Here is a 19,896-nt window from a genome sequence, read left to right on the forward strand (position 1 = left end):
TCTCAACCCACAAGCCTTTTGTTATATTTTCTCTCCCCTCACCAGCTGAGGAGGGGGAGTGATAAAGTGGCTTGGGTGGGCACCAGGTGTCCAGCCAGGGTCAACCCACTACAAACCTTTAAGAGCTTCTTCATGACAGGAATAAAGCCTGAAAGAATTATTTTATATATAAGCTACACTTAGCCTAACTGGAAGGAGAGAAAAAAAAAAAAGAAAGTATCCCAAATTCTTTGCAGCTTTTAAATCATGGAAGAGAAAAAAAAAAAAAATCTAATCACTTCCTCTAATGCGGGTAATGTGAGGGTAATGGAGAAGAATCAGAGAGTATAACCCTAACCTCTGAAGAGCTACCAGAGTCATGGAAGGAAACAGATTAAGACAGGGCATTTCAGAAAACGTAGAGTCCATTTTCTTGCATGAAGGAAGGATCACTGACATTTAAACCATTCCTAACATACTTCTCTGATCTAGTCTTTAAAATGATGGCTTCCTGTGCAGTCTCTAACAGTAAAAAATAAGCTTTAGAATGGTTTGGATTTGTTTTTTTCATTTTAACCTAAATTCCTCTTGCTTCAGCTGAAGACTACTGCCACCTTCTTTGCAGCAACTTCTCACATATTAGAAAAGTCTTATGTCTTCCCCACAGCCTTATCTAAACTAAATCCCTTTTATTTCAATTTCTTCTCAAAGCTATCATTTTCTAGATCTCAGTTTTTTCTTATTACAGACCCTTTCCTAGTAATTCACCCTTTAATAATTTCCCTCTCCACAGTTCTGCAAGTTGCCTTCAATCCCACTGCCTGTGCTGCCACTGTCATACAGACTCTCCCTGGAGAAATCAACACACAAATTCTGTAGCTAAAAGTACTGACTACACTACTGTCTTCCTTTTGGAAGTGCTGGAACAGAAGGTGTGGATAAACTGGCAGTTCCACTCTACTACCCTTGTCTTAATCAATGTTTTTTTAGTGATAACATTCAAGGGGCTCAGAGGTTCCCTGCAAGAAGAAATGCCAAGCAAAGAGCCATGAACACGCCTTCTTTTTCTTTTCTCAAAAATTCTGACTGCGTCACATTATAGGATGCAGAACCAAAAGATGTAAACCCTATGCATATGAATTTGATGTGCTGAAATTCAGGAAAGCACCCTCTCAGAGACGAAAATATAAAAAAGTGCAATATCTTTTGAAAGCAGATGTTACTGACTAGAAATTAGAAGTTTCACGACTCTACAAATGTATCAAAATAACAGCTATTACTAGACTTTCTGATGAGACGTTTCAGAAGAGAAAGCCAGGAAATCCTCATTCAGCTACATTCAAGCCAGCAGTAAATCCATACGTATGACAAGAAAGTAACCGGAGTTTACAGAATATACCACATTTGTATCACCATTTTGAGTATTAGGAGTGACGCAGATCGTAAAATGCTGCATGTGCATCTCTAACAATTCTTATATCTCCAGCTGAACCTGTCAAAGTTGTTCATCAGAAGAGCCAGAAAATGCAGCAGCTTTTTATTAAAATTCTTATTCACTCTGCAGACTTTGTAAGGAACAGAGATAAGGCCAAGTCACACAGCTAAGAAACAGCTCCTCTGTTTCCCAAATTCAGCATCCCTGAACTATGTGGAGGTTGGCTTTGCTTAATAGATAGAAGGGAGCTGTGGTCAACATCGCCATTCTGAGCAGCCACTCTGCAACTACAGCACGATGACTGAAGGGAATTTAAAGAGACTGAGCAGAACTGAAGAGGATCCCTGAAGTGCAGAGGAAGAAAGAAGCGTAAGCTCAAATTTTCAGTTTTATTCCCTTCAACACAGCAAAGATGTCAGCTACTAATAGACTGAGTATTTTTTAAATCAGTGAAAACTATGAACATTTGCAATATTTCCAGGCCAAAATGTTACAGCTTTTTGTTTGTACAGCAAATCCAGAAGCTATTATGATGAGTGCAAAGAGATTCTGTATGAACAAAAAGCACAGATCTCAAAGCAGAAATTTTACACATAGGGAAGTCCAGCTACAAAAGAAAATGTCTCACTCAAAGCATAGCAGACAGGCAGGAAAAGAATCGAGATTTCCCAGTTTCCCAGGCAATGCACCAAACTCCCTTTGTAAGGTACTTCTACTTTACAGCCAGAATGAAATCAAGAAGTAAATGAATAAACAGTGAAAAACTGTTTCAGGTAATTTTGCTTTTAGTCATCTGCAGTGCTTCAAAAGTGTTCTCATCTATCAATTTCAAAATAAATACCTTTTAGCTGTCTCTCTAAGTACACAAAATAACATGAATAAGAATCACTATGGCATTTATTGATATAAACACAAGACACTGCAGTACTCACCGGTCTTTTACTATGATGTCACCACAGGATTGACAGTAAAACACGTAATTCTTCTGGGGTTTCAGGCTTTCCCTCAAAGTAAAAACCAAGTCTATAGATAGAAGACAACATATTGATCTTCAGAACTGTGTAACACTTTCAGTCACGTGTACAGAAATATCCTGCCAAACACCTCAAACCAAAAAAAGGTAAGAATCTAACAAACTAGTTTTAAATTTTCAGGCAGGTAAGATACCAGGCACTGTGGTTCCATTTGAGGAATAGATAGTGAGCAATACCCTCTGCAGGCCGGCAAAGCAAAAATGGTCTCACAAAAGCCAGCTCAGACAACTTTTCCAAATTAAAAAAGGAGCTATAAAAGCCTCCAGGTATTATCAAATAACATTAGGTAGAAGAAAAGTAAAACTGTAAGCCTAGCTCTATGTATGAATATGTTCTGCATTGCCCACTTTCTCAAACTTAAGAATCAAAGTATATTCTCAGCATCGGCATTCAGTATTTAAGATTTAGGTTGCAACCACAAATGAAAAGTACTTTAAAAGGTTCCAGAATTTCATATAAGAGACAACTAGTTTTGCATACTAACATAAAACATTTAAGGCTAACTAAAGTTAATATATACGTCAATTACCATCTGGTTCACATACTCATTTTTCAAAGGTACGACTTTCAAAGGTAAATTTTAAAACTTCACCTTTGATCTTTTGAAGCGTGCCTCATTAATAAGACACACTAAATAATTTTTGTATAATTGAATTGTCAGAGCACATGCATAATTACGGATTAACGTACAGAAGCAACCTCAGTGTACCATAAAATCCACAGAGTATTCCAGTGTGTTTCTGGTGCTGAGACCATTATTGTACATCACATAGTTTATCGGTCATTTCTACTTTAAAACCACACAATGACAATTTTGTGTTATTTAATATATTTTTCTGTGTCACATCCTATTAAATGAGTCTAAACATATTGAGCTTGGGTGCTAGAATGAAAGAAGGCACCAGCTATACCACCATGCTTCCTATTTATGCAGTCACATCCTAGACCTGAATTAGCATCACGGAAATAAAGCAGATAACTTTGCAGATGTTACCCGCAACATTAACCTCTGCAAAATGAGGCTGTGAGAACAAGCCCCAACACAGAATCACAATCCTTTTAAGTGGTCGGTGACAGCCTTAGCGCGACAGCCCGGCACGAAACAGGAGGGAAAGCAAACAGTTCTGAAGTAACACGGGAAAGCACGGGGTAGGAACCGAGAGCAGTTCTCAAACTCCTGCACTGGCTCAGCAACCGCGTTTCCCTTTCATTACCCCACTTTTCGCACTTTAAAGCTGACAATTTCATTAAATGCTATCATTTCCTGTTCAAATCTTCGATTCAGAGCTAAAGTGAGCCCGTTAGCGACAGCACACGCACAACGCAAACCACGAAAACTCCAGTTACTTTGGAGTTTTCCTCGTGCGTGTGCTGCCGAATCGACACTTTAAATCCTCTGTCTGCACGCCAGTTAAACCAGTAAGGTCTGAGGCCACCCTAAGCGAAGCTCCCTTTATTTTTTTTAAGTAACGGGCCAACCTGCCCCCCTCCCGCCCAGCGCTGAGGCGGCGCCGGCCCCGCCCCACCCTTACCGGCGCTCGGCGGCGGGCGGCGCAGGCGCATGCGCAGGTGCAGGCCGTCGCCGGGGAGGCGGCGCAGGCCGCGGCAGGAGGACGGGGCCAGGCTGACCCCTGCCGGCAGGGCCGCCGCTCGGCAGCTGCCGCCGCCTCTCGTTTCCACACGGTCGGCGGCCACCCACACGTCCAGCGGCGAGCTCGGCGGGTCCGCCTCGCTGGGGAGGCAAAGGGAGAACAGGTTTACCTCAGAACGGAGGTGTTGCGACCAGCTGGCTGAAAACGGGCGGGAAGGGGCTCGGCGCCGAGGCACCGGAGCCCGGCTGGCGGCTCGGGCAACGCAAAAGCCCGGCCTCGGGGGGTGGGGAGACGCTCCCCCGCGGCCCGAGTCGCGCCCCGGGACCCACGCGGTTAAACCGGGGTCCCCCGCGGGGGTGAGGAGCGATCGAGAGAAATAAACCACCGTTCTCAGGAAGCATTTATTTGCACGGTAACTCAGGCTTGTCCGACTCGCACAAGAAGGGAAGGGGGGGGGGGGGGGGGATCGCCGGGACACAAACCCGTCCCGTCCCCCCCTCGCCGTTTAAGGCTAAGGACGCGGAAAGCCAGACCCGCCGCCCCAGCGCCGCGCCCTGCGCCTCCCGAGCGGCGGAAGGCAGGCAGCGCCCCCGCACTACCGGATAACCAGCAAGGCGCTCTGCGTCCCCCGCCTGATCTCCAGCAGGAACCCTCCCGCCATGCCGGCAGGGGAACGGCTCCGGCGGCCCGCGCAGGAAGCGGCGCGGCTCTTCCGGCCGGCCGGCGCAGGCGCGGTGCGGCCGCCCGCCACAGCGCCGCCTACAGCTCGGCGCCGGCGACGCCCCCCGGTGGCAGCGGCGGGAAGGCGCCCGCGGGGCGGCTGCCGCCCGCCCTCCGCTCGGCCCGCGGTCGGCTGTGGGGTCGGGTCTGGGTGCCCAGGGCTGGGTCCTGTCGGGTCCCGAAGCCCCGAAGTCGAGGCCTGCACGATCTGCCCGGGCAGCCGCTCCAGGGCTCGGCCGGTTTCACGGGGTTTTCTTACGCCCAGCCTGATGCTCTTGCGTGTCAACACCTGCCTGTCACCTACTGTCCTCCTGCCACACGGCCGCTGTGAGGAGCCTGGGCCCGTCTTCTCAGGCACCTCCCCACAGGCATCGGGGGCTCTGGTTGGGTGTCCCCCCTGAAGCCATCTCTCCTCACAGGTCTCCAGCCCCAACCGTCCTGGGTGGCATCCAACAAACTTGGTCCTGTTTACCGACACCTTCCCTGCAAGAGGCAGGGGGGCAAGACTGGGCATCATCTCCTAGATGTAGTCTATCAAGTGCCAACTGACGGTGGATAATCGGTCTCCTTGATCTAAGGGCTCCGCTCCAGGATGCTGTCAGCCCTCGTTTGCTGCCAGGGCCAGCTCAGCTCACTGCCCACCAGGGCCCCAGGGCTTCCCCATGGAGCTGCTCCCCAGCCGGGCACTCCTGGTCTCTGCTTCCAGCCTGACCCATCACGGGAAACCCTCCATTTCCTCACATCTGACCACAATCTCTAGCTGCCCCTCCTTCTGTGCAGTATGGGCTCTCACTTCCACAGGGTCTCTGGAAAGACCCTGTGAAACTTGTTTTCATTTTCCCTGGTACTGCACAGTCTGCTGGACTCCTCCTCAAGCTCCTTAGACTGGCAATTACCCCTCACCACTGCACGTATCTGGCAACCAAGGGCACCAGCTCCGCACACTCCAGCGTGCCCTTATCCATGGGCCACAATGCCTTCAGAGATATACCTGTTTCAGCGTGGCCTTACGCACAGCTACAACCCCTTCAGAAGTAAACCTACTCCAACATGGCCTTACCCATGGCTGCTGTCCCTCCAGGGGTGTACCTGCCCTGTCATGGGCTTATCCACGGCCACACGCTTTGAGGTGCTCCAGCATGACCTCATGCACAGCCACAGATGCTTCAAGGTGCACCTGCTGCAGTGTGGACTTATCCACAGCCACAGATGCTTCGGCGTGTACCTCCTCCAGCATGGACTTCTCCTTGGGCTACAACGCATTCAGAGGTATACCTGCTATAGCACAGACATAACCACGGCCAGAGACGCTTCCAGATATACATGCTCTGGCGTGGACTTATCAATGATCACAGATGCTTCGGGATGTCCTGCTCCTGCATGGGCTCATCCACAGGTCGCAGTCCCTTCGACTCGAGTTCACACTGGAGTTCCAGCCTGTCCACTACAGCAGCACAGAAACAGCAGCGATGCCCTGACCATCTGCCAGCCCAGGCGCATCACCATTGCTGTTATCAAAATGTTCCCAGGCACAGCACAGTGAGATACTACACAGATAAGCACTACAGCAGTACAGCAAGCAGCGAAAGCAAAAAGCAGCCTCTAACGAGCGCTGGACTCTAATATACAGGGAGGCACACAAGCCCCATGCAAGCACAGGAGCCTGCCAATTACAAGCTAAACACCAATAACAGCTATAAATTTGATCTAGCACATTCCAATCAAACCTGTCGTTATCTCGAACCCTTCAAGTCCCACGTTGGGCACTGACGCATTGGCCAGGAAACATAAGTCTGCCCAAATCCCTCCCAATCCACATTCACCCAGCTCTTGAATGCTGTCACATTGCACTTATACCAAACGGACCCTTGGCACAGGCATCTGCTGCTCTGGGATGAGGCTTCCTACTGCCTCTCACCAGGTCTTTTTATCAAGAGACTGTAAGCCCACCTTGACATTCCCTGTGTGACTGTCCCTTAGCTCATGAGCACAGTCACCACTGCACGCTTGATCCAGCATGCCACCCTCACGGTATATAAGAGGTTGCTGATGGTCTGTATTCGAGGACACCAAGGAAAGAAGCTTCTGCTTTAGGAAAGAAGTCTTTTGCTATGTCAAGTATTTACTTTCTATGAAAGTCACAAGACCTTCTGCGATTGCAGAGAGTTATTTGAAAACATGATCTGCAAAGCTTCACACAAAAAGGCAGATTTGCACATGTTAATTTTATAGCAATTTACTGTTTAAGACATGATTACTTTGAAGTAATCTTAGTCCTTGGAGTTGGCAAACCCAAGTAGATGTTTTAGGAGAGTCTTGAAGAAATAGAAGGAGTAAGGTTAGATTTTGTGGAAAAAATACAGCAGACAACAGTCAGCTAAACTGTCTCAACCAAGTATTTTTCTTCTACAGAGCATTAATTTATTCAAGTATTCTAAGATGCAGACTATACTCTCTACATGCTGTTCTGAGCGTGTTTTGGGATTTTTTTGTTGTTGTTTGCTTTTTTAAGGAAGAAAAGTATTTAGTCCACATGGTAGCTTTCATTTCCAATTACTTCACAAACCAATGTACATATTGCAGGTTAAATTGTTCTCAGTAAGTAGGTCACACATCAAACATAAAATCCATGTAATTATAGGAGAATCGACTCCTAGTGTTAGTAACAGGGCCTTGGGCCCTGACTTTACGAAGGCTTACACAAGACGACAAAGTTACGAATAATCTTAAGCATTTGCAGGGTGTGAGCTTCATTTATTCAAAATTGTCTATTACAGGTTTCCCACCATTTCTGCAGTGCAATAATTACACAGAAGTGAAGGTAACTTGCTCCTACAGAGCAAGTGCATGTAGCATCAGTGGGGCATCTAGCCCAGTATTTTGTCTCCAACGTCAGTAAAAGGAGATACTATTTAGGAAGAGCTCCTTAGCGTGGCCACTTCCCAGTACTTCCCCTGCATCTCTCATTGTATTAGGGATGCTGGAGGGTACATCGCTGCCTATATCCTTCCATGTCCACTTACGGATGTGTTTGCCATCAATATGAATAATGCCTCCTTGAACCTATGGATAGTGTCCAAGTCCCCAACCTCTGGTGGCAATACAGTCTAGAAGTTCACAATCTGCTTTGCAGAAAAGTGTTTTCTTTACGTGTCTCAAAAATGATCTTCTACTGTTTTCACGAGGTGCCTCCTCACTCTCATACCATGGGATTTGGTTAATAACAACTTTATATCCTTCATGATTTTGTAAACCTTGATCAATCCTCTCTCCTGCCTTCTCTCTCCGTATCGAACAGTCCCAGCCGTTATTGCTCTCGCTGCAAGGCAGCGGCACCATCCCTCCTCTGTGCCCTCCCTAACACCTCTACATCCTTCTTGAGCTGTTTAGACAAGAAGTGATGCAGCAATCCATCTGAGGCTGCGCCAGCCTTTTATATAGCGGCTAAACTATTACCTCTATCTTGTTCTCAATATGCCTCCCGATAACGTACTATGTTTTGTGGGGGTTTTTTGATTGCCACTGCACATAAAGTTGATGAGGCAATTTCAGAGAACTGTTTGAGAGCTCCGAGTTGTAACTGCCACTACTAAATTCAGCAAAAGGGAAGCTTAGAAATCTAACCACTTTACAGTGCGGGAGCACGTGAAGGCATGTTGTCAGTTATTGAAAGTTGTATCCCCTTTGTGAAGATCACCACTCTTAAATAGCTCCAGAAGCACAACCCACTTCCCACAACCCATTTCATAAGAATGAAATCTCAAATGCATTTTTAAGTATCTCCAAAGAAAAATAAATCTAAATGCACCATTTTAATTGGAAATGCACGACCTGTAGAATCATACTCAGTGCCTCAGAAAACCAGTGGGAATTGTCAACTTTCCAAAAAGTAACTGTTTCTCATCTACTGAATCCCGGAGTAGTTCAATGAGAAAAGGAATAGCATTTCCTCTTTATTATTATCCCAAGTCTGGAGAATAAAATTAGACTTCATAAAATGTTGGCTGATAACGTAAGTCAGCAAGTAGAAGATTTATCAATATTATGAGATTTTCCCCTGACAATATTTTAGAAATATTTACTTGTCTTCAGACAAAGTCTAAAAGATTTATTGCCTAAGCTGAATGCACCTTTTTTTTTTCTTTTTGCAGTTACTTAAGTAATTTATAACCATAATAACCACTTGCTATCATGAAGCCTGCTTAAATCTGAGAACCATAATGATGGCTTTTAAACTAACAGATTGCAGTCTGAGAACCGTACCCTTCATACTGTGGAACGGGTCGCTTGAAAATCGCTCTTGAGTAAAAAATTCCTTCCAGTATCGTCCATGTGGGCACCCCCACACTTTCCTGAGTAGTAAGGACTCAAGCGTGCTACTCACAACAAATTTTAGAAAATTCTAAATACAACTACTAGTAGTATAATCACTAATATTTTCTGAAGTGCCCCCTGCCTTCCATTTTTACCTGCACTATATTTGGCGAACGACATAAAGATTAGGCAAAATAAACGTATATCCACATCTATAACCCTGTTATTTTTATTTCCGCCAGTGCCCAAGCGCCCTCTTGCATGTTTTCCCCACACGTGGCACGACGACGACGGCATCGACGAGGCCCAAGCAACCCCCTCACCGAAACTCGCAGCCCGGGCGCAAACCCACCTCATCCTCCGCGCAACGAACGCCGGGGCTGCCGGCTCCCGCGCCAGCGCAGGTGCGTACAGCAACGCACCGCTACGCACCTGCGCAGGCCAGCGCCGACAAACCGACCACCGCTAGACACCCCCCTCCCCCCGTGAACTCCCCGCTTTTCCCCATCCCAAACGAGAGCGGCTGCAGGGCTCCGCGCCCGCGCGCGCCCTCCTCCGGCCGCCGCCCGCCAGGGGGCGCGGGCGCGGGGCGGGGCGGAGGGGAGGCGCGCCGCGGTGCATGCCGGGAGCTGTCAGGGCGGCGCGGGGCTGCTGGTGGCCGTCGGGCTCTTCCGGCTCGGGTCGCTCAGGTAACGCCGCTCGCCCCCTCCCCTCCTCTCCTTCCTCCTCCTCCTCTTCCCGGCGCGGGTAGGCTGCGGGCCCCACCGGCGGCCGCTCCCCTCCTCCCTCCCCGTCGCCGCGCCTGTGTTGGGGAGGGCGCCGCAGACGACCGGGGTCCGCCCCTGGAGCCGAGCCGGCCCTCTCCTCCTCCTCCTCCTCCTCCTCCTTCTCCTCTTCTCCCCTCACCGGGCCGGGCCGCGGGCACCGTTGGGGAGGGCGAGGGCCGGGCCGGGCCGGGCCTGAGCTTGGCCTGCGGTCGGGGAGCAGGTGCCGAGGAGCCTGTGGAGAGCGGTTAGCCTCCGAATTGCTCCGCGTTAATTAACCCGTGGCACCTGTCGCTCGCCCGACCGCCGCTCCGTGGTCTGCCCCTCCGGCTCCCCGGTGCCGTCTCCCGTAGCGGAAAGCGGGCCCGGGTGGGTTCCGAGGCTGCAGAGCCTTCCTCCCCCCGCCCCGGCACCGGCACGGGCGCTGCTGGCCGGGCCTGGTTTCGCCCTTGGTGGAGGGGCTTCCTCAGGGGACCTCCTCCCCTCTGGAAACAAGCTCGGCGATGGGCTGCCAGAGCCGTCCTGCTTTGACCTTGAGCGTGTAAGGGCTGCGGGCCTCTTTTGGGGCAGATTCCTGGCTGGGCGGCTCGGCTGCTTGTGTTGTTGCGTGTGATCTTTGGAAGGAAGGAGACGTGGGGCATACGGCTGTCCATAGTTTGTGCAGTGCAGGGTTAAATTTCATCTGTTGATGCAGGGATGGCCTTAAATCTTGTGATGCCCACTTGAAAAGCATAAATATGTGACAGGTTCTGGGGCTAAATGTTTTTTAGAAATAACATTTGCATACCTGTAATAATAACAGCCAGAAAAGCCCACCTAAATAATTTGTCTCTTTAAGTATCCTAAAATATGCTGGATATGGGGTGCAGGTTTTGATGAGCTTGTTCTGGGTGACTCAACCCTTGTATTTTCATTGCTGATTAGCAAGAAGCCTTGCACTCCTGGATCTTCTTTCTGTATGCACTAACAGAGAATGTGTTATGGTTCTCAGGTTAACTCCATAATGTGATACCGGAATTCCAGCTATAGGAGCGTGAAGTGGTGGGAAGACTCTATCTAAATAGTAATGGGCTAGGTGCTTGCAGGAAATAAGGGGGCAAAATACAAGGTTGAAGATCATAGTCTTTCATTTTGTTGCCAAGCCTTTGCCTGTCTGTGTTAAATGTTTATGCTGGCCTGACTGTCAGATTTGCTTATTTTTTTGTTTGTAATATTGGTAACTTTTCAAAAACAGGCTGATATGCAGTAGACCTTTTGCAGGTCTAATACTAGTGTGATGTCTAAATATTGTGATTATCCAAAATGTACAGTCATTTTTAATATAACGTGGATGAATGTCATGTGGACGAATGTCAGTTTGGAAACAGGTGGAATGTCAACAATATCATTCCTGTTTTTTTTTAAATTGAAATGAGAGTAGGCGCTTTTGGAAACTAAGCAGCCTGTAAATGAGAGATGGGGAAGGAGTAACTGCATTTCTAACTTACTGAAAGTCTTACTTTCCCAGCTTGGTGGTAGCAGCTCTGACGGTAGATGTTTAAACAGCATCTTGCAAAGACAAGTTATCCTATGTCTTCCATTAGTGGAGTGGCTGCGCATTCAAGTGTATGGTTGTGCTCACAAGTTAGGCCATGTTTATACTGGTAGCACTTTTCTTGTGTAAAAATACTGGCATGGTACACTGACCACTAGAAATACTCATCACACGCACAGCAAGCTACACAGGTAAGAATGCAGTCTGTCTGGTGTAAATGGGCTCAGCCTGTGTTCTTTTGCCATTGTTCTCCATTTGAATAAGGGGAGGACGCTTCCATGTGTTCATTGCTAGCATAGTTCTCATGGACAGCAGTAATTCTAGTCACCTTTAGTGTCTTCTTGCTTAGCTGGGAATGACTGCTTAGCCTGGGCTGACTGAAAATGCATACTACTATTTTTTTTCTTTTTTACTTTGGTGGAGCTGTGTTATATTAAATGTGAAGTGTGCAGAAAAGAACCAAGAAGAGGTATGAAGTATGTTGTAAAAAAACCTGTTCTGGAAATTGTTGAGAAAAATAGGAGATAGAAAAGAGGCTAAACTAAATGATACCTGCTAAAGCATGAAATAGAAAAATGAAAGTAATTTGTATGCACATACAAATGAAAGTAAAATTGTATGCACATAAATTGTCTTCCAGATTAATAATCATGTTGCCCTGACTTGTAGCTGAAAAGAAGTTGAATGATAAATAGAAACAGTACGCGATGTGTTTCCCTCTGAGAGCCTGGGGAGAAGAGACACTGCAGGATCAACCATTTTTCCCCAATAACTGAAACAAGAAATGAGGAGAAAGCACCAAAGACACTCAGTAAATGATTTCACTAGTCAACGCATCACTAGTTTTATCAGAAACTTATACTTCAGTATAAAAATAAAAACATTATGTAAAGCCAAGGAACAGTGCTTTGCCTAATTTGGTTTCTAGTATCATTTGCAAAAAGCAAAGGGAATTTAACCTTATATTAATGTCTTTTCTGGCTGGCTTCTGCGGATAAGGAGAGCAAAAAAATTTTGGTCCAGCCACCATTTTCAGAACAGTCAGGAAAGGATTCTACTTTACAAATTCCTTGAAATCCATCTGCAGAATATGCGAAATCAGATGCATTGCAAAATATAACCACAACCTAGATAATGTGTAGGTATATGTATGGCATATGACACTATTTCAGAATTAAAATCAGAATAAAATGATAGAAATGAGTCAAAATTTGAAATTAACAAATTAGTAATATCTTAGGACCTCAGGGTATAATAAAAAAGGAAGCTGGACAAAGTCTTGCCCAAATGCATTGTATTAAAATGTTACCCGAGTAAAGCAATTATAAGGATATGAGAACTTCTGACGTGTTTTTGTGAAAAGAAGTATCAGGGTTGTTGGAGACAGAATGTTAAATTTGCCTGAAGCTACATATTATTAGAATGATGGGTATGGACAAATAAAAGGTTTGTCTAAATGTTCAATTTTAAAGTTATTGTGGGCAAAGAATGAATAAATTATTAGGCCACCGTTTTTTAATTTTATTTTTTTTGTGAAATTGGTAGATTCTGTGTTAAACTGTCTATCAGAATATTTAAAAAGATGTCACAATGTGAAGGCACAGTGTTACCCTGGAAGCAAGGCTTCTCCCTCAGTAGAGGAGAGTGCTGCAAGTGTAACGTAAGACAGTGAAACTCATGCAAGTCCTTTGTTTGTCTGCCAAGCTGAAAAGTATCTGGAAGTTGGCAAACTCTTCTTTAAAACAAAGTGTAGTACAAATCTAGGTTTAAATGTAGTCATACTTGTTTGAGTTGTTTTTCATTGTTACATTTGCTATGGTTTTTTGTTGTTGTTTATTTGTTTATTTCTTTATTTTAACTGTATTACTATATTAATTGGTTTTACTAGTTTGCTGAGAGTAAAAAATAAGCAAGAAAGAAAAAGAATACCTAAAGATAAGCCTTCCATCCGTAAATGCTTGGAAAAGATGGGAAGAGGAGAGCTAGCTAGTTAGAAAGGAGTTCTTTTCAGAGAGGGTATAGTGACCATTTGAAGGTATGAGGCTGAAACATGTAAAAGTGAAAATAAATTGCAGTTTATGTTAGGAAGCTTGTCTTGTTGCTGTGCTCAGACACCTGGAGAGAGGGTAACTATTTGAAATCATGTACTTACTTATCAGTCATTGCTCAACAGAGATGGCAATAGCCCCAAAGCCTAGTCAGTGCGTGTGAGAGCTGGGCAGTTCCACTGTGGGAGAGGAAAAGCACAAAGCTCACGGTGCTGACAGGTAGTATGGGAGCCACAGGGAGGGTGCAGTTGCTCTCACACCAGAACATGCTCGTTTTCTCTTTGCTAATGTTTTTTCCAACCCACCAATACTTGTGTGTTTACCATGGATTTAGCTATGTCAGATAAATACCTTCGGTATTCTGTTTGGAGTGGTCCAAATAGCCTTATTTCTAATATGCCATCTCAGGATCTTTTTATGAAGGTGGGGAAACCACTAACTGCATGATGTTGCAGGTTTGACTGTGGATAGCTGAAAAAGGCCCTACTAACTGAGGGCACAAGCCAACCTTTTTCAGCGTGGCAACAGTCTGTTTTGGTCCAGGGAACAGTAGGTGATGCGCTATATACAATGTTATACTTAATTTCTGAGTAAGAATTTTTTGTTTCTGTTTAGCTTGGCATTGTCAAAGTGGCTGGTTGACTCCAGGAGGTTACATTTTATATATTACAAAAAAAAAACCCCAAACCTTAAATGTTACATTCTTCATCTGGGATTGTTGGGATGTCAGCCTGGAGACTGAAATGAAGATTTTTTTTTTTAAAAAAGGCCTTTAACCAGATTGCTTAAATTTCTTTGGATGCATTGCTGGTCTAATTTAAATTGGGTATAAAGATGGTAACTCTGTGAGCTGAGATGAAATGAAGTTTAAGGAGTAAACCCTCTGAAAACATGTCAGAAGAGTGCAGGTTAAATGCTAGGTGGTCTTTTTGTTTTTCTTTCCCTAAAATGTGTAATTGAATAAGAAGGAAATAGTGACTAGTTCTAGATCTAGGTTGAAATATTGGTTGTTCAAATACAGTGGTCAACAAAGGGAAGAAGGGCACAAGAAAAGTACTTGTAAGTGAGCATTGAAGGATAACCACAAATTCAAGGAAGCATTTTCCCCTTTTTCTCTGTTGTGTTATTCTGACTTGAATTGCCATCTGTTTTTTAGTAAGACATGTTAGATATTTTGCATAATTTAAAATAAGAAGCATGGATATCTGGAGTTTTGTTGTTTTTTTTTTTATTTTTTTTTAAATGTAAAATGCATGCTGATTAAGTTATAATATAGTAGGTATATAACTCAGGAATCATTTGTTGCTAGAAAGGAGAAAACATGAGAAACTATTATTTTAGGAAGAAGAAAATATTTTCAGTTAATGGTTGATGTGAGTTATAACAAAGATGCAAATCGTCATCTTTCATTTACTGAGTGACATAAGTTCAGATCTGTGAAATCCAAATGTTTGATTTGATTTCACGAAGACTATATTTTAAAAGTAGAAACTTTAGTGTAAGAAAGATTCCAGAATTCATGTAGTGCAAGAGGACTTAACTCTAGAAAAGATGGTGTCTGTTATACTGAGTATCACATTGTCACTTGAGCATCTGTTGTATGCCACTATAATGCTTTCATTTGCTAATATGTAGTTTGCTTTATTCAGATGTTTTGAATTAATTTTTAACTATTAAAATAATTATTTGACATTAAGTCAAATATTATTTTAACAGAAGAAACCTTTTATTGTTTTATTACGGTAGTGCTTGGAGATCCCTGTAGTGAACAGAGCTGCTTTTTCTCTTGTACTTTGCCACAAACAGTAAGACAGTCCTGAGTAGTATGCAGGCACAGTACACAAGGGCTGGAAGAAAAGGAATCAGTAGTGTTCTTCTGTTGGTGGGTCTCGAATCAAAATCAAAAGTTTAGTCTAGTATATCAAATGTTTTTTAGTTCACCTATTATATGTTGAAAAGCTGTAATAAAATAGAAGTGAGTAGAGGGATTAAAATGTCACCATAAACTGTTTACAAGAGGTGATTGGAAGAGATGTGTATTTACCAACAAGAGTGAGAAGTCTTTGGTCACTTTCTTCTCCTCTCCAGTAAACACGTAGACAGATTTGATACTTTTTTACTTCTGAAAAATTATCTTCTAAAGCAAATACATTCTCTTAGAAATTGTTCATAATTATAAATATTTTTTCTTAAACAGTAAATAGAGAAGTTAATTACTGAGAAGGATTGTTGTATGTTTCTTAAGAATTTTAAAGCTTTTACTTGTTCCTCTTCATGAACTCATGCCTGGTGTAAGTCAGACTTTGGAATACCGTGAAACAGCAATAGCAGAAAGAACATTTTACATATGTTATGTATTTCCATCAGACTATGCTCAGTGGTAGACTTACAGTTTTATTCCAGTCATCTTTCTTCTGTGACATCCTGTATATGCAAAAGAAGAAAAGTGTACTTAATTTCTTTTTACTGACTTTTTTTGTGTGTAGTAATAAACATAATAAATAATAAACATATTTTGTAGATTCTGAAGCCATGGGGAGAGCATCCAGTTGGGTGCTTAATCTAACCTCTGTAGTACAAGCCATAGGTTTTCTCTCATTTAGTTCTTGTTCGAATGAGAATCACTCTCAGGCAAACATTTTGTGATGATTTAGAAGTTGCTAGTATGGGTAATGTACATATTGTTATGCTGATTTAATTTAATTTTATCATGGAAAGAAATTTGAACACCTAAACCTGTCATTTTTTTCTGTGGAAAAACATAATAAGCTGTTTCTGCTTGTGAATTTTGGCTGTGTAGAAAAGTATACTGGGAAGTTATTAATCACAATATTAAATAATATTAAGTGCTCTATACTGTTGCAGGATACTAATGAGTTCATGGCTAATTATAGTTAGTTATACAGTCTGGGTGTGTTTTTGTTTTGTTTATTTGGGTAATTTTTTTTTTCCTCTTTCATTACTGTACTGAATAGCAGTTGGCCAAAATAACAAGCTCAAGTGGTTCTTATTCTTCAGAAGACATTAGAGATGCCTTTTTGAAAAACTCTGAAATAAGAGGACTCTGTAGAAAGATTCAGAAATAGAGTAATTAGCTGTAATTGGAAAATCTTTATCTTTGGTGATAGAAGAATATATGTATTTCCAACATTTTATTTTTTATCTTAAGAGACTAGCCTGGGATTTGTAGTATTTATTTTGCTATTCATGCTTTTAGATGTTTCTGAGGGGAAGCAAAGCATAATAAATTACCAAATGACAAGGCTTCTGTTTTCCATGTATTCGAATCTGTGTTTGTATTAAGTCTATTCAAATAAAAATGTGTTTCTGCAGTTACCAGCTTGGTATGTGGGCACTGTACACAGCTTAAAAAGCAATAGCTCAGTACTGTGAAATTTTTCTCATCTGCTTTTTAATTATCTATTAGTTCTTCTACTGTATGTCCCAAAGCCACGCTTGAAACAGGAAACAATTTTAGAAAAGCCTTGAAATCTTGCAAAGCTGAAACTCTGAGGAATTCAAAGGGAGCAAGTTTGTGAGCTCAGGTTCTTACAATACTTGGGACAAATCTTGAGAAATCTTGGAAGTGACATGATGTACGCAGATTTGTGCTCCACAGCTATCGGCCCCTTGACCTGTACCAGAAAGCGACCGCTTCAGTATTGCAGATTGGTGTGAAGCAGACAAATGGAGCAATTCTGTGAGGCTTGAAAAATGTGAGTGGAACAGTAGCAAATCAAACCCAAGGAGGAGCTTCGGAGTAGGATAGATACTGGAGAGAGCTTATGAATTGTTGGGAAATCTTTTAACTTTGTGATTATACTGAGACAATCTAGAGGAAAGCTGCTTTTATTGAATAAGTGTTGATGAAGCTGTTGTTCTTCTCAATTGAGTTTCTTTAGCTTCAGTGAAAACCATGTAGAGCCTGTTAAGCAGGTTAATAGTTTGTATTGATGTGAGACTGAAGGCTCTTAGGCACATGAGTTGTGAAAGATGAGCATTTGCTGTGGAAAACACAGCTGCAGCAGTATCATCTTAATGTGACTCGTAGGAAAACTAGTACCACCTCATTGATGAAGGGAATTGAAGGCTGCTCTGTGAACACACTATACACAACCCCCAGCAAAAGGAGAACCACAGCCCCAGGTAACTGCTTTCCTTGTCATACTCGAAGACTCTACAGGCATCCATGTATATCCAGAATTGTGCGGTGTCTGTTTTTTAATCCCCATGAGAAGGTGAAGTGGAAGGTAGTAAGTGTCAAGATCTACTTCTGCATTCACTTATGATTTAAATATGGTTTTATGAAATAACTTGAAAGTGTATAGTGCTTCTTAAGTAGTTTCTTCCTCACTAATAATAAGCCTTCTGCTCAGGCACCCCCATTTGCTTTTTGTCCTCCATTAAAAAGAGGCATGGTCATGTAAGAGGTCAATGATTACCTATGTCCAGGCTCATGAGAGTGGCTGAACCTTTAATCTGAGAAGCTTGTCTCATCTCATTAAGTATGCCAAAAGGGGAAAAAAACAACAGAAGCAAAGGATGGTGCTCTTCATAACTTTGTTTAAAAAGATAAATAAATAACATTCCAAGGAAAGTTGGCCATCATGTTAAATGGTGATTGCGGAATGGCAAGATAAATGGTTTATCCTTTAGGCTGTTTGGTCGTGTGGCAGAAACTGCTGTTTTCCCATGATTTTGATCTATCAAATTTTATTATTTATTTCATTTTTCAAAGTAGTAAACCATGAAAGAATAAGGGTGTGATACTTATAAGGAGACATTACTAAGCTTTAACATTGTATTGAAATATCAGTGCCATAAAATTAAATGTTGTTAAATCTGCAGTTTTATGACAGATGAAGAGAACAGAAAAGTATCAGTAAGAATACATGATAGAAACAAGAAAAGATTAAAAACTATATTTTAGAATATCTTCAGGCTAAATAAAAAGTAAACCTTGTAGGACAAGTATATTTTTATGTATGAGAGCTAATAAAAATGGGCATTCCTGTAGTTTCAGTTATCTTAGAATAAAAATAGTGCCAGGTTTATAAAAAATAATACATAATATTTACATATTATCTTCTCTGCATCCCTGGCTTATTATGGCTACTGATACGGTTTGGAAGATATATTGTTTAAAATAGAGACTCTTCATTGTGGGAAAAAATATGCAAGAAATTCTTTCTCTCCTTGTAACCTCAAACTATACAAAACCTTTTTTTTAAGAAAGAAAAATGAGACCATAACCACAGAGTAATAAGAAAACAGAATATGTTTTTGCTTCTTTGTGCAAAACTGCATAATGATTAAATTCACTGATAACATATGGATAAATATAAATATCAATTACATTATTAGAGTAAGTTCATTAGTATCAGCTGGTGTGCGATAGACTTGTCTAAAAGTATAGGTTATTCAGTCAAAGTTGTTAATGTTTTTTGTTTTTTATAAGGAAGGGAATATTCTGATCAGTTAGTAAGTCCAAAAAAACCCTACCTGTTTAATCCTGTGTTCCTGCTGGTTTTGTTTAACCTTTGATAATCCTGAATCAGTCCACACTCAGCTTTCAGGTTTTTCAAGCACTTGAGGAAGAGAGCCCTGTTTTCCGCTCAGCCATAGGTGGTTGCATTTATGCTTTAGTTAGATTAAAAAAGGATGCTAATGCTTTGTTCACTCAGAAAGCATTATTCGCTGTGTCAAGTTCTTTCTCTATCCTTTGTGCCTGGAAAAATGAGAATTGTGCTGCTTTTGTATGTTGGTCCTTTCTTCTTTTTTAGTGTGAATGCTTCATTTTACTTTTGGAGATCAGACATTGGTGGTTGTGCAACTGTCTCTGAGAAATCTGTTGACATTCTACAGCTTTTTCAAAGCAAACCTGATCTTTTTCTGGACTTAATCCAAAGAAAGATGGTTATTATAGAATGAAACCGCATGAAATATTTTTTTTAAATAAAAAGTGAGATCCAAGTGCTTTATGCCAGTGGGATATTGTGAAATCTATCAATTTGGCACCCAGAATGTGGGTTTTAAGTAATGGTTTGTATTTCTGTTTTGCCTTGGAGACAATCTGTCATTACTAGCTTGCCATCAGAATCAAGAGTGCAAAAGGTTTGTAATTCTTGGCCTTTTTATTCACTCCTGCTATCCCAGCTCTTTTTCTTCTTTTTGTCCATTCTTTTCTTGTTTTTCTCCTTTCTTGCAACTTTCCTTACAATGCTGAGAAACCAGGAGATGAGCAATATGAGGTGAAAGATAGTAATAAGGATAAAGAAATGATTAATGCAGAATTTTGGTTGTTCTATAGAAGAAAAGGTAAATGTGATGACAGCAGAAGAGAGACTTGTCTGGCACCGTACACGTGCCTATGCATGAAAGGTTAGGGGTGAGAGAGTTCTCGAAGGTCCGTCTCTGCAACCCAGAGTGGTGGTGTACTTAAATTTCTATTGCTCTGACTAAAGCAACACTTTTTT

The 19,896-nt window shown here is 42.6% G+C and overlaps 2 protein-coding genes across 13 annotated transcripts in view; one reads left to right on the forward strand and one right to left on the reverse strand.

The window, feature by feature from the left end:
* UBE3D (ubiquitin protein ligase E3D) overlaps window positions 1-4,769 on the reverse strand; it is a 91,212-nt gene extending 86,443 nt beyond the window's left edge. For all 6 annotated transcript variants that reach the window (XM_069804748.1, XM_069804745.1, XM_069804749.1 and 3 more), the window contains exons 1-3: window positions 4,640-4,769; window positions 3,981-4,180; window positions 2,347-2,437 (exon numbers count right to left, since the gene is read on the reverse strand). In XM_069804748.1, coding sequence (XP_069660849.1) covers window positions 2,347-2,437; window positions 3,981-4,180; window positions 4,640-4,701 — 353 coding nt within the window. In that variant the 5' untranslated portion in view covers window positions 4,702-4,769. The remainder of the gene's footprint in view (window positions 1-2,346; window positions 2,438-3,980; window positions 4,181-4,639) is intronic.
* Window positions 4,770-9,673: 4,904 nt separating this feature from the next.
* The window catches only part of DOP1A (DOP1 leucine zipper like protein A), a 70,162-nt gene continuing 59,939 nt past the window's right edge, over window positions 9,674-19,896 (forward strand). For all 7 annotated transcript variants that reach the window (XR_011328394.1, XM_069804750.1, XM_069804753.1 and 4 more), the window contains exon 1: window positions 9,674-9,763. The gene's annotated coding sequence lies outside the window, so the exon portion shown is untranslated. The remainder of the gene's footprint in view (window positions 9,764-19,896) is intronic.

This window comes from Haliaeetus albicilla, chromosome 17 (assembly GCF_947461875.1).
Source record: "Haliaeetus albicilla chromosome 17, bHalAlb1.1, whole genome shotgun sequence".
NCBI lineage: Eukaryota > Metazoa > Chordata > Aves > Accipitriformes > Accipitridae > Haliaeetus > Haliaeetus albicilla.